The sequence below is a fragment of the Mobula birostris genome, chromosome 21 (genome assembly GCF_030028105.1).
Source record: "Mobula birostris isolate sMobBir1 chromosome 21, sMobBir1.hap1, whole genome shotgun sequence".
Lineage (NCBI taxonomy): Eukaryota > Metazoa > Chordata > Chondrichthyes > Myliobatiformes > Myliobatidae > Mobula > Mobula birostris.
The window spans coordinates 6,264,115-6,279,296 of record NC_092390.1 but is presented as its reverse complement, the minus strand read 5'-3'; the positions used below and the strand labels follow the sequence as shown (position 1 = coordinate 6,279,296).

The 15,182-nt window shown below is 43.4% G+C and overlaps 1 protein-coding gene across 7 annotated transcripts in view; it reads left to right on the top strand.

Annotated features, from left to right (window-relative positions):
• Positions 1-15,182, top strand: part of cfap58 (cilia and flagella associated protein 58) — a 292,411-nt gene that overhangs the window by 85,760 nt on the left and 191,469 nt on the right. For all 7 annotated transcript variants that reach the window (XM_072239675.1, XM_072239678.1, XM_072239679.1 and 4 more), the window contains one exon: positions 4,924-5,085. In XM_072239675.1, the coding sequence (XP_072095776.1) occupies positions 4,924-5,085 (162 nt within the window). The remainder of the gene's footprint in view (positions 1-4,923; positions 5,086-15,182) is intronic.

The window sequence follows — 15,182 nt, the reverse complement described above, 5'->3', positions numbered from 1 at the left end:
ACCACTTCTTTTTGCATTGTACGTCAGTGATTTAGATGATGAAGTTGATGGCTTTGAAGCCAGCTTTGTGGACGATATCAAGATAGGCGAAGGGGCAGGTATTGTTGAGGAAGCAGAGAGGCTGCAGAAGACTGGGAGAGATTAGGAGAATGGGCAAAGTGGTGGCAGATGGAATACAGTATCAGGGAGTGTATGGTCACGCATTTTGGTAGAAGGAATAAAGCATAGACTAGTCTCTAAATGGGGAGAGCATCTAAAAATCCAAGGTGCAAAGGGAGTCTTTATGCAGGATTGCCTAAAGATTAATTTGCAAGTTGAATCAATAGTGAGGAAGGTGAATGTTAGCATTCATTTTAAAAGGGCTAGAATATAAAAGCAAAGATGTAATGCTGCATAAGGCACTGGTGAGGCCTCATTTGGAGTAATGTGAGCAGTTTTGGGCACCTTATTTAAGATGTTCTGAAATTGGAAAGGGTTCACAGGAGCTTGACAAGAATAATTCTGGGAATGAAAGGGTTATCATATGCATGAGAAAATCTGCAGATGGTGGAAATCCAAAGCAACACACATAACAAGCAGCGATTGAAAGCTCTGGGCCTGTACTCGCTGGAATTTAGAAGAATAAGGGAGGATCTCTTTGAACGCTATCACATGTTGAAAGGTCTAGATAAGATAGATGTGAAGAGGATGTTTCTTTTGGTGGGGGAGTCTAGGACCAGAGGGCACAGCCTCAAAATAGAGTGATGTCTATTTAGAAGAGAGTAGTTACTGCTTGTTACGTTGCTGGCATTTAGAGCAGCAATGAAGGTTCTCCATCTCTGTCTGTCCTTGGCCATCTTCTCTTTTGTATCTCAGGTGTGGTTTGGGGCCTTTGTTTCAGCCTCTGCGATATGGCACCAAGTTATCTTTGGTCTCTCGCATTTTCTCTGTTCTTTGAGGAACAAATGAAGTGCTGTCTTGATGATGGAGTTGTCCTCTCTTCTCATCACATGCCCAATTCATCTCCATTCTTTCCTTATGATGATTGTGGCCATGTCATTTTGATGACCCAAAGGAGTATTGTGTGGTTGGAATTCTTTCTTGGCCAGAAAATACAGAGGATCTTCTGGAGGCTCAAGGTGTGGAATGACGACAGCTTGGCAAGGTGTTCTTTGTCATGCACCAGCATTCTGACTCGTATAACAGTGCAGACAGCACATAGCCCTGGTACAGCTTCACCTTGTTGTGGACGCTGTATTTGGTTGATCCCCACATGTTGCTCATTGATCTGAAGATATTTCTAGCTTTGCTGAGTCTGCACTGGATGTTGCCTTTGGTCTCACCATCCCGCCAATTAATGCTGCCCAAGTAGGTGAATCTGCCAGTGCTGGGTAAGTTGATACCATATACTTTGATGGGTGGAGGAGACTCTACATTGATGTTCATGGTCTCAGTCTTTCTTGGCTGACTCTGAGTCCAACCTGTCCACCAAAGGTACACAGGCACTCAGTTCCCTCTTGCATGTGCTAGTACGAATGTGATAGTAATACAAGTTCATCGTAAAGTCAGGGTCTTCTGAAGTAGAGGATAGAATCCACCTAATGCCTCACTGCTTATCTTCATTGTTTTCCTCATAACCCAATCAATTACCAGGTTAAATAATATCGTCCACATCACACTGCCTTGCCTGACTCCTGTCCTGACTTCAAAGCTGAAATAGTAGTCTCCAGCTGTGCAGGTGAAATTAGCATAGGAATCTGGATAAGCTGGACAATTTTGGAAGGGATTCCATATGATCTGAGAATTCAACGGATGTTCTCCCTGTGGAGGCTATCAAAAACCTTTTCAAAGTTCACAAAATTCATATACAGTTGTCTCTGCCGCTCTGTTCTACGATATTACGCAGTGTGAAGATCTGGTGAACACGGACTCCATTCCTCCTGAAGCCAGCTTTCCTTTTCCTTAAGCACACATCAACAGCATCTGTAATCTGTTGAACAATGATTTTGGCAAGAATCTTGCTGGGCACTGACAAAAGTGCGATGCCACACCACATGTTGCAATCATTTAGTGCTCCTTTCTTGGGGATCCTAACAATAACTCCCTTTGTCCAGTACTTGGGTATTTGTCCCCATTCCCAGATTATAGTAGACAGTGGTTACAAGATGGCTGCTGCAACTTTTGGTTCAGCTTTGTGGTAGTCTACTCTGTAATTCACTGAAACACTCCACCCATGTGCTTCTTGCTCTTTGTCAAAAGCATACTGTTATAATCTCTCACAGGACCACTGGATCTGGACTAGAACTTTCTGCATACCAATTCTGAAATCTTGTATGTATTTCCCAGATCACCTCAGCCATTGCCGTTGCTTTGGCCTCTTCTGAAAGATCTTCTGTGTAGACTCTCTTATCCTGTCTTACAAGTCTCTTCAATTTCTTGTCAGCTTCAGTGTATGCTAGTTGAAGTTTCACCTTAATTTGTATTGAGGTTACATCTAACACTTTCATCTTAATTTTCTGTGTTTCTTCGAAGGCTGCACATGTCCTGCTGCATCCGTTCTTTGTTATTCTTTCCAGCTCTGTATCCTAGATAAGCCTCACTACACCCCATGAAGACTGAAGCAATCAATTTCCACATAATGTTGATCCTGTCTACTGACACATCCTCGTCAAGGTCTTGAAGGCCTAGAATTTGATCTTAAACTGAATGGTGAAGGCAGATTTCACACTGACGTCCTTGAGCTTCTCAACATCAAAGCATCTTTGTACTCATGTTCTGGTCCCAGTGCTTCTCAGCCTGAGTTTCATCACTGCTACAACAAGGTGGTGATCATTTCCTTTATCTGCTCCTTTCATCATCTTTACATCATGCAAGGATCGTCTCCATGTACCCTTGATCACTAAGTAGTCAGTCTGGTTCCTGTCACATCCATTGGGTAAACACCATATCAGTTTGTGGAAAGAGGGTCCCCCCTATGACCAGACTGCTCGTGGCACGGAATTCCACCAGTCTTTCACCACTGTTATTCATCCTTCCATATCCGTGTAGGTCCATGACCCTAAAGAAGTGGTATTTGTTATTTCCCACTTTGGTGTTTAGATCTCCCATGATGATGATTATGTCATGGCTTGGTGTTAACTCTACCTCTGACTGCATCTGCATATAGAAGATGTCCTTGTTAACTTGCTTCCTTTTCAGCATGACTTTCTTTAGCCTACTGTTAATTGGGTTCCACACCAGCAAGCACTTCACAATGCCTTTCTTCAGAAATGACAATTACACTATCATGATGATGACCATCTTCCCTTCCTAAGCATAAAACCATCTTGCCAGTTGATGCCTTTAGTGTTCCAGATCTTGTCCATCTACTTTCACTGACGACCAGTATATGTCGGTTGTAACAATGCATTTGTTTGTGCTTGCCAGTGTTGTACATGATTCATAAATTCCAAACAGTGATTTTAGTCTTTGTCTTGGTGGCATTCAGGGCTTCCTTCATTGTGCTGGTAGCTTTCTCTCAGTTTTCACAACTGTCAGTCATGCATTTCCCAGGTGGAGACTCAGGAATACTGTTGCACACAGACATAAAAGGATTCTTCATTTCTATTTCTGTAACGATTTTTTTTGACAGTCAGGGTTATTAGCCCTGAGCTGAACTCCTGAATCTGGAGCAGCAGTGGACCACTCTTAGTCTGGCCTCTATCCTTTGGCCTGTTTGGCATGGGTGACCCAGCAACTGTCAAAGCACAAGGCCTTAATTCCAGCCAACGTAGTTCTTTGGATCATTGAGAAATGCAAGCCTCCAAACCCTACAACAAGGTTATAGTCCTCTTGGAGAATTTAGAACAGAGTTGAGGAGGAATTTCTTTATGCAGAGAGTGGTGAATCTGGAATTTGTTGCTACAGGCAGCTATGTAGGCCAGGTCACAGGGCGTATTTAAGGCGGAGATTGATAGGTTCATAATTAATCAGGGCATGAAGGATTATGGGGACAAGGCAGGAGAATAGGGTTAAGAGGAAAATGGATCAGGAATAATGAAATGATGGAGCAGACCCAATGGGCCAAATGGCCTAATTCTGCACTTATGTCTTATGGTCTTTTGGAATAGTTAACATAGGATAACATTTTCTTCCTTGAAAACACCGTGTAGTCTTTACGTGTAGAAGTTATTCAGTAGTGCTGTGCAGTGATAAGCCCATCTGATTTCTTTTTACACACCAATCAGTGATTTTGCGACTGATGTGCAATGCCCGTCTGCAACTCCTAAGTGAATTGCCTAGGTTGATGATAGTATGGAGAGAAAAGGTTAAAACATCAGTTAACTTATCTACTTGTGATCTATAATTGTTACCTTGCTTTGGTAATTATTGACTTGGCTGTAACCATTCGATTTTTAATGAGAAGTGCTTTACAGAACAGCTTTATTCTTAACCATAACATTTAAAGGAGAAAATAAAACCTTTTCAGATATGAAATAGTTAAATTTTAAAAAAATGTTCATCTCTTGGAATAGAAAATCCTGGAATGACTGGATTGATTTTTTTCTTCAAGTTGTTGGATGTGCTTGATCAGTATCAGTACTTAATTGTCCATAAAGCAAAATTTACATTAACTCAGTTCTTTTGGCTGTGGGCTATTAGCCATGCTCACTTGTAAAGATGTCAGGTATGGGAAATGGAAGCATCAGTCTCCTTAAAGGCACTTTTGATATAACAAAAGTGCCTGATGACTGAACTAAGTCCAAAATGTTGGAAGAAAATTGGCACTTTAAAAAAAATAAAGTAATATTTGTATTTGTGAAATTAGTTACTCCATGCTGACAATGTGCTTTCCAACCTTGAATCTACATAGAACTGGTATAATTTTTATTCTAAAAATTGCTGAGTATTGTATTGTAAGTCAAATTGTGGGTTCCTGAACATCTATTGTTATTTTATCTGCAGGTTCTTCAGTATATGGAAGATATTAAAGTTGTTGAGATGCAGAATTTTGACTTCAAGAAGAAAATTTCAGAGGCTGAAAGTAAACTAAAACAGCAACAGAATCTTTACGAGGCTGTGTGGTGTGACAGAAACCTTTACAGCAAGAACTTAATTGAAGCGCAGGTATGGATATTCTTTGCATACTTCTCTTTAAAGTGCTTTCTGTAAAAAAAAATCAATCCAATTTGGGTGTGTGGCCAGCTCAAGCAAGATCCTTGTATAACCCACACAAAACTGCCATGAAAAGGTAGGGTTTTGTTCCTTATCACCTGTAGTCTGTGGGGCAGTGGTGTAATTTAGTCTGGGATATTTCAAGATTTTGTCTTGGTGGCTATATGTGAGTGATTTGGAGGGTGATATATTTTGTATGTCTTAGGTGTTGCAGTATTCCTGATTTTACTAAAATTAGCCCGGGTGAGAGAGAGGTTTGAGAATATAGGAGTATGGGTTACTCGTCACAAGGTACCCTGACTTTATCTTGTCCTTGCTGCTACATATCAATGCACATAGTATTACAATACTTGCTTGCAATTAATGCTAATCAATTCATATGATGTTTTTTGAGCAAGTAAATCTCCAAATCAGTGTAATTTATCTTTTTGTGCACCACTAGGCGGAAGAGATACATATCTCTGCTTAATGCCATAGGGGATTTTGCATTCCCAGGGAAGAGCCATCATTGCAGTCTACACATCAGAGAACTGTGGTTATAAAGCACTAACATTATTTTTCACCTATCCTGTACATAGAACTTTCCTGTTGGGAACGAGGATATGTGAAATTACTTATATAGTTTCATGCTCTTACATGTTTATAACATCAATTTCTTGAGGGATTAATCTACCTATTTTGTTCTCCTGCCCTCCTGCATGTGGACCATACATTCTGAAAGCTAAGCCTTTCTTCTAATTTTGTTCAATAAGTGGTTTAATGTACTTAAACACGGGTTATTTATGGTAAAAGTGTTACCGGTTCCACTTTTGTCTTGTATGAGCTTGGAAATTTATTGCAGATTATAAAAAACATTGATAAGATTTCAGGGTCTCCCTTCCCCCATTTACTGGGAGTGTTGCAGCCAAAGGGCCGAAAGCTTTGTTGAGCATCCCACGATCTCTCTGACTCACTACCACCTGAAAGGAAGTAGAGAAGCACCAGGACTAGGACTGCCAGACTGTGTAACAGCTTCTTCCCTCAGGATGAGAGACTAATTATACCCTGCTATCACCAAGGTCTCATCACTAGGGCGGCGAGTTGTTTGCCACCAAAGTGGATAACTTCACATTTATCCGCAGATGCAATTTAATGTGGATAAATGTGAGGTTATCCACTTTGGTGGCATAAACAGGAAAACAGATTATTATCTGAATGGTGGCCGATTAGGAAAAGGGGAGGTGCAACGAGACCTGGGTGTCGTTATACACCAGTCATTGAAAGTGGGCATGCAGGTACAGCAGGCGGTGAAAAAGGCGAATGGTATGCTGGCATTTATAGCAAGAGGATTCGAGTACAGGAGCAGGGAGGTACTACTGCAGTTGTACAAGGCCTTGGTGAGACCACACCTGGAGTGTTGTGTGCAGTTTTGGTCCCCTAATCTGAGGAAAGACATCCTTGCCATAGAGGGAGTACAAAGAAGGTTCACCAGATTGATTCCTGGGATGGCAGGACTTTCATGTGATGAAAGACTGGATGAACTAGGCTTATACTCTTATAATTTAGAAGATTGAGGGGGGATCTGATTGAAACGTATAAAACCCTAAAGGGATTGGACAGGCTAGATGAAGGAAGATTGTTCCCGATGTTGGGGAAGTCCAGAACGAGGGGTCACAGTTTGAGGATAAAGGGGAACCCTTTTAGGACTGAGATTAGGAAAAACTTCTTCACACAGAGAGTGGTGAATCTGTGGAATTCTCTGCCACAGGAAACAGTTGAGGCCAGTTCATTGGCTATATTTAAGAGGGAGTTAGATATGGCCCTTGTGGCGAAAGGGATCAGGGGGTATGGAGGGAAGGCTGGTACAGGGTTCTGCGTTGGATGATCAGCCATGATCATACTGAATGGCTGTGCAGGCTCGAAGGGCTGAATGGCCTACTCCTGCACCTATTTTCTATGTTTCTATTCTGTTAACTGTTTACCTGTGCTACGAACTACATGTATTTTGAATTATATTTTATTAACGTATATATGGTAATATTTTGGTTCATGTGCTGTGTGATTTGTTTCGTAAATGCACTGTGGTCCAGAAGAGCATTGTTTGGTTTGATTGTAGATATATACAGTCAGATGACAATTAACGTGAACTTGAGATTAGTAGATTGTAGGAGTGTTGACAAAAATCGACATGAATGTAGTTACTTACAACGTACACTTTATTTACTCTCAAACAAATGGTGATGTTGTATATATATCAGAAAAAATCCCACCCCCAGAACATAATAACATACAATGTAACACGTAATATACATGGCGAACTTAACCCCTAACAGTCTGGGTGAATTTTGCCTAATGAAATTAAGGAGTCCCTACACACAGCACCCCTCCCCAGAGTTCATCCTATCAGACAAAGTCAAACAAGCAGGGCCCCACAAGACTCAGCCAAACCTACTCCTGCCTTCACAGGTAGATGCCGAGAAAGAAGAACGGTCAATGTCGGAATGTCTGGAGGTGGGAGGCTGATCCCTCCATGGGGGCTATGCCAGAAGGTCTGGAGGTGTGAGGCTGACCCCTCCATGGGGGCTATGCCAGAAGGTCTGGAGGTGTGAGGCTGACCCCTCCATGGGGGCTATGCCAGAAGGTCTGGAGGTGTGAGGCTGACCCCTCCATGGGGGCTATGCCACTTCCACTGGACAGTCCAGGTCCAAATGGCTGGACTTGAAATGATCTACAGAAACACTGTCTGGGGTACCTCCAAAGTTCGTTGTAAAAACATTATCCTAGGCTTCCAACACGTTATAAGGTGACGGCAGGGGACCCAGATCTCCATCATGATGCACAATCACATATTTTGCCTTCCACAGGCCTAGCAATAGATTCAACCGATGCAGGCCATGCTGCATTGTGGACAACAGAGCGAAGGTTTTGGCCTTGTCCATAAAAGCTGACCACTGCTGCGAAGTGGACCATGGGACCGTGGATGTTGGGAGAAACTCTCCCGGCACCCACAGGGGTTGCCCAAAAACGAGTTCCACAGAAGAGTTCTGAAGATTCAACTTAGGGGCTGTCCTCAGGCCCAGTATGATCCATGAAGTCTGTCCACCCAACAACAGTCACTGAGGCACACATGGAGAGCAGCTTACATTAAACGATGACACTGCTCGCACAAACTGTTGGCCCGAGGGTGATAAGCTGTGGTCTGGTGTAGTTTGACTGCCAGGTCATGTGCAACTGCACACCAAAACTCGTACATAAACCGTGTCCTTCAGTTTGAAGAGATATCCGACGGGATGCCAAACTCCGTGATTCACGAGCCAATGAATGCTCATGCCACCTCCATGGCTGAAATGAATGACAGCGACACTGCCTCCAGCCAACGTGTGGTGCTATCAACGATGGTGAGGAGGTGAGTAAACCCGTGGGACGGGGGGCAATAGGCCTACCAAATCAACATTCATGTGGTCGAAATGCCACTCAGGGACTGCGAAAGGAGCCGACGGAGCCTTGGCATGTTGATGCACCTTCACGTGTTGACACACCAAGCAAGCACTAGCCCAGTCCCTGACGTCCTTCTTAAGCCCCTGCCGTACAAACTTTTCCGTCACCAGTTTCTGCGATGCCCTCCAGCCTGGGTGAGAAAGCCTGTGGACTGCATTGAAAATGCGCCACCACCAGCTCACTGGTACAACGGCTTGGGTCGCCCGTTGACACATCACACAGTAGTGCAGCACTGCTGTCACCAAAAGCAACGTCCAACAATTTCAACCCTCTGTCTGCCAAATGCAGCGCCTGCACATATGGTTCTGAAACCTGGTCTGCTGCCATCAGAGCGTAGTCACCCACGCCCAAATGGACAGCACCAGCGCAGGACCGGGAAAGCCAGTCAGCCACAAGGTTACACTTCCCCACAACATGCTGGATGTCCATGGTGAACTCTGAAATAAAAGAAAGATGCTACTGCTGTCGAACAGACCAAGGTTCAGAGCCCTTAGCCATGGTGAATATTAGGGCCTTATGATCCACAAAAGCTGTAAATAGACGGCCCTCCAGGAGAAAATGAAAATACTGTGGTTATATACAGTATTACATACAGAAAATACAGTCGAAAAGGGTTCTCAAGTGTAAGAGATGTTCATCCCTAGAAGAGCTGGCTACCAAAATGTCACCTAGGTAAACAACCAGGAATGACAAATCCCTGAGATCATCGTCCATGAGGCGCTGAAAGGTTTGGGCTGCGTCCTTCAGCCTGAATGGCATTTGAAGGAACTCAAATAACCAAACGGTGTAATAACAGCAGTTTTAGGAATGTCACTTGGGTGGATGGGGTCCTGGTGATAACCACAAACAAGGTCCATGTTTGAGAAAATAATTTTCCCTGCCAGGTGGGCAGAGAAATCCCAGATTTGCGGGATTGGGTATTGGTCAGAGGTCGTGGTGTTGTTGAGGCAGTGGTAATCACCCCCCACCCCTGGTTTTTGTATGATGTGTAGAGGGGACACCCATGGACTGTTGGACCGGCTGACGATGCCCAGGCGCTCCATGGCATCAAACCTGCCTTTGGCGACGGCTAGCTTGTCCAGGTCGAGGCACCTGGTGTGAGTATGAACAGGCAGGCTGGTGGTGAGGATGTGGTGCTCCACTCCGTGTTTAGAGGTGGAGGAGGAGAAGGTGGGCTCAGTCAGATCCAGGAAATCAGCGAGGAGGTGAAGGATGTCAATGGAGGCGTAAAGGGCGCTGGACAACTTTGAAGTGCCGGTGGGCTGAATGTGCTGCAGAGGGAGTAGAAAGTCTCTGCCAGTTCTGGACATCAATGTTGGTGCAGAGGAGGTCAGATCCCAGCAGGGGCATAGTCATAGTCATAGTCATAGTCATACTTTATTGCTCCCGGAGGAAATTGGTTTTTGTTACAGTTGCACCATAAATAATAAATAGTAATAAAACCATAAATAGTTAAATAGTAATATGTAAATTATGCCAGGAAATAAGTCCAGGACCAGCCTATTGGCTCAGGGTGTCTGACCCTCCAAGGGAGGAGTTGTAAAGTTTGATGGCCACAGGCAGGAATGACTTCCTATGACGCTCTGTGTTCCATCTCGGTGGAATGAGTCTCTGGCTGAATGTACTCCTGTGCCCAGCCAGTACATTATGTAGTGGATGGGAGACATTGTCCAAGATGGCATGCAACTTAGACAGCATCCTCTTTTCAGACACCACCGTGAGAGAGTCCAGTTCCATCCCCACAACATCACTGGCCTTACAAATGAGCTTGTTGATTCTGCTGGTGTCTCCTACCCTCAGCCTGCTGCCCCAGCACACCACAGCAAACATGATCACACTGGCCACCACAGACTCGTAGAACGTCCTCAGCATTGTCCGGCAGATGTTAAAGGACCTCAGTCTCCTCAGGAAATAGAGACGGCTCTGACCCTTCTTGTAGATAGCCTCAGTGTTCTTTGACCAGTCCAGTTTATTGTTAATTCATATCCCCAGGTATTTGTAATCCTCCACCATGTCCACATTGACCCCCTGGATGGAAACCGGGGTTGCTGGTACCTTAGCTCTCCTCAGGTCTACCACCAGCTCCTTAGTCTTTTTCACATTAAGCTGCAGATAATTCTGCTCACACCATGTGACAAAGTTTCCTACTGTAGCCCTGTACTCAGCCTCATCTCCCTTGCTGATGCATCCAACTATGGCAGAGTCATCAGAAAACTTCTGAAGATGACAAGACTCTGTGCAGTAGTTGTAGTCCGAGGTGTAAATGGTGAAGAGAAAAGGAGACAAGACAGTCCCCTGTGGAGCCCCAGTGCTGCTGATCACTCTGTCGGACACACAGTGTTGCAAGCACACGTACTGTGGTCTGCCAGTCAGGTAATCAAGAATCCATGATACCAGGGAAGCATCCACCTGCATCGCTGTCAGCTTCTCCCCAGCAGAGCAGGGCGGATGGTGTTGAACGCACTGGAGAAGTCAAAAAACATGACTCTCATAGTGCTCGCTGGCTTGTCCAGGTGGGCGTAGACACAGTTCAGCAGGTAGACGGTGGCATCCTCAACTCCTAGTCAGTGCTGGTAGGCGAACTGGAGGTAGACACCACCGCCAACACAAAATTCCAGTGGAACTTCTGCCCGCCGAAGCACAATGCCATCTCACGCTTACCAAGATACCAATGGAGCTGCCGTTTGCAGCCTCGAGAGGTGGTCCATATTTCCCAGTTTGCATGTCCAATTTAGACACGGGCAGGATGCTTGTCTGAGCACCTGTGTCACAGAGGAAATGATGCCTGGAAACAGAGTCTGTAATGAACAACAAACTGCCTGACCTGCGAACACCCATAGCAGCTAACGAGCACCGGCCATTCCATTTCTCGACTCCTTGAACCTGCAGGGTGGGCGGTTCTTCTTAGTTCTTGGCCCAAACCTTACATGGTAGGGGAGGAGACCGTCGTTGAGTTGCAGCAATAGTCTCATGTTCAGGTGGCAGTGAGGCGCTGAAGTTATCCAGCCACATGTTGCACAGGCCCTCTTGATGATGGAAAGCACTAGAGCCTGGAGGTGTTTGAGGGGAGAACCAGCAACAGCTGACCACATTTCACCTGGTAGTTGTTGCAGGAAAAGCTCACTGAAGATGAAACATGGCTGATGTCTACCAAGGAGGGACAACATGTGGTCCATCAACTCCAACGGCTTGGAGTCGCCTAAGCCAGGCAGTGAGAGGAGCCAATGGGCACGCTCAGACTCGAAAAGTCTGAAAGTCTCTAGAAGGAGTTGCTTAAGAGTCTTGTACCTGCCAACTTCTGGGTGGGCGAGAGTGGGTGCTGTAGGATGCTCATCACCCTGGTTGCCGTAGAGCTGTCTAATGCTACGACGACATACTAATATTTCGTGTCATCTTATGAGATTCTCTGCACTATGAACTGGGTCTCAGCTTGAGCGAACTAAACAGCGACATATTCCTGCCAGAATTCAGGGTGCCTGAGAGCAACGGCATTTGCAGTCATGATTGTAAAGTGAAATCACTCCAGAATCGTCCGGAGTTACGCTGAAATCACCAATGTAGGAGTGTCAACAAAAATTGACAGAAGTGTAATTACTTCTAACGTATTTACTCACAAGCAAATGTTTACTCACTTTATTTACTCACAAGCAAATGTTGATGTCGTATATATATACGGGGGTATATATATATACCCCCAAAACATAATATCATACAACGTAACATGTAATTTACATGTCTGGGTGAATTCTGCCTAATAAATTTAAGGAGTCCCTACAATATATTAAAATGTAGGCCATTAAAATGGTATACATAATTCACTGACAGATCAATGCAGTTGAACAAAGAGAGACCCATATGAAAAATGGACTGCTACATTCAGCAGGACAATTACTCTCAAAGTCTTTTTCCGTAGGAAAGAAAATAGTGTCATTTGCTGTTGGACAGTGTTCTGAATTCTGGTCGAATAACACCAACCAATTCTATTTCTTTTTACTACTTTCAGTGTTGGATTAATATCTGAAGGTGCATCCTTCAAATTAGGGGTGACACATGAGAGTCTTCTGTTTTCCGAGCTTTTCTACCTGATCAATCTTTAAAATGCAGCAATTGCAGCCAGACCATGTCTTTTTCTATTTGCTTAGAAATGAAATAGACTGTGGCTTCACATTTAACCAGACAAATGATTCTGAAGCTTCCATCCCTTGCCTTTAGGCATATTAGTCCATTGTTTTTAATACATAGCAACCATGTGCAGGTGTTTGACATTAAACAATTTGTAAATACATTTCAAATAGTGGATGACATGAGATGTAAGGGAAAAAACAGAAATACAAGGTTTACCAAATAAACTTTTCTTGCTGTTTACATTAGAAGAATGGCTATTTCACAAGTTCACATAGTGTGGAAGTTGAATGAAGACATATGAGAGTCTAATGGAAAGTCCTTTCCAACTGCTATGTCTCAAAGAAGTCTCTTGTATATGGGAGAATAAAAAGCATAGTTATCAAAATTTGAGATATAAAACCCATCACCTGATATTTACAACAATGTTTTACTTGTGTTGGGACAGATGAATACCGGTAATGCACAGCTCACCCACTACTCTTTTATAATGGTATGCAAGGTCCTTTGCAAGCTATTGGACACTGATGCATACATGCCTACCACTTGTCTCAAGCAAGTGCTCAGAGACTACCTGTAGGTATGAGAGAAGAATACCATTGACACACATGCGGGGTTGTCTTGGAAGAAGCATTTCTGCAGGCAACCTCAGACATTGTTTGTACGTATGCATGATGGAATAATTGTAGCAAACCTAGGAAGAAGTATGATGTCTTCAAGGAAAAAATATATAGGTAGCTGAAATCAATCATGACCTACTGTTTACTTTTCCTGCACAAAACAGCTTTCATGGGCTGACCTTGGGGAGACGCTTTGTGTCCTCTTCAGAAATAGCCTTCTAAAATCATGGCTTGGATGTAAATGGTTAAAGATCTCAAAGTTGGAATGTTGAACCTGCACATTTGTTGAATTTATTCAAGGCTGAGATTGGTAGATTTTTAAGTACTTAGAGAATTTAGGTACATAGGAATGTGGAATGCAGGATCATGCGTGTTTTTGATTAGTGGGATAGGCTTAAAGGGGTGTAACTCTCCTCTGGCTCCCATTTCTTTATTGTATTTTCATACAGAAATGGATATTTTGGGAGGAAATTTCAATTACATGCATGTAATTCTATTCAAGAAAGATATCAATACATTCTTGTTAAAACTAACAAAAGAAGGATAAGCTAGTGTTTGGTATAAAAATTATTACATAAATGAGAGGAATAGATAGGGTGAATGCTTGCAGGCTTTTTCCCCTCGGTTTGGGTGAGAGTAGAATTAGAAGTCATAGGTTTAGGTGAAAGGTGAAATATTCAAAGGGAATCTGAGGGGAAACCTCTTCACTCAGAAGGTGGTGCGAATGTGGAACATGCTGCCAGTGGAAGTGGTAAATGCAATTCAATCGTAACATTTAAGAGAATAAGAAAGGGTTTGAGGGACATGGTCCATGCTCAGGTAGATGGGACTAGGCCGATCAGGTCGATGTGGACCGGAATGGTCAAAGGACATGTTTCTGTGCTGTAGTACTTTGTGACTCTGTAGCAGTCCATTGTATTAAAAAAAAGTTATTTAATGTAGTGATAAGACCATAAGATCATCAGATAGAGGTGTTGTGTCATTGTCCTGAAAATGAAAGTCAGTTCCTGTTGAGTGACACACATAAAAGTTGCTGGTGAACGCAGCAGGCCAGGCAGCATCTCTAGGAAGAGGTGCAGTCGACGTTTCAGGCCGAGACCCTTCGTCAGGACTAACGAACTCCTAACGTTAGTCCTGACGAAGGGTCTCGTCCTGAAACGTCAACTGCACCTCTTCCTAGAGATGCTGCCTGGCCTGCCGCGTTCACCAGCAACTTTTATGTGTGTTGCTTGAACTTCCAGCATCTGCAGAATTCCTGTTGTTCCTGTTGAGTGATATTTTTTACATATTTCCTATTCTGATCTGATATCCATGTTAATTGTAAACGCCTTAGCTTCTTATTCATTTCCACACTATGATTTTTTTTGGTGACTCAGTTGTGAATCGCAGCTTTGTCACTGGTTTGTTAAACTTAAGTAGCAGACTTGCGTCACAATGCTATGCTGTTATTTTTGTCTGTTCTTAGCACGGCTGTTAGTAATACTGTTACGTTTGAGTTGTGCCACATTTTTGTTGTCAGTAATAAGCTTTTGTAACACAACTTAAGCATGCAGTGAATAATACTGCTGGGTTCACAAGTCAGAATGGCAATAATGAGGCACTCGGTAAAATAGGTTCTTGAAAACACATATAAGTTGGTGCTGACAAATGTGGTTACAGTTCTAAATATCAATGTTTGAAATCTGATAAGGAAATAAAATTTTTTAAATAGACTATTTTTATTTCCTTTTCCTAACAGTGTTTAAGCTAGAATCGATGCAGGAAATATTCACAAGAATGTTGCCATAACTGGAGGGCTTGAATAATGAGGAGAGACTGGATTGGCTGGGA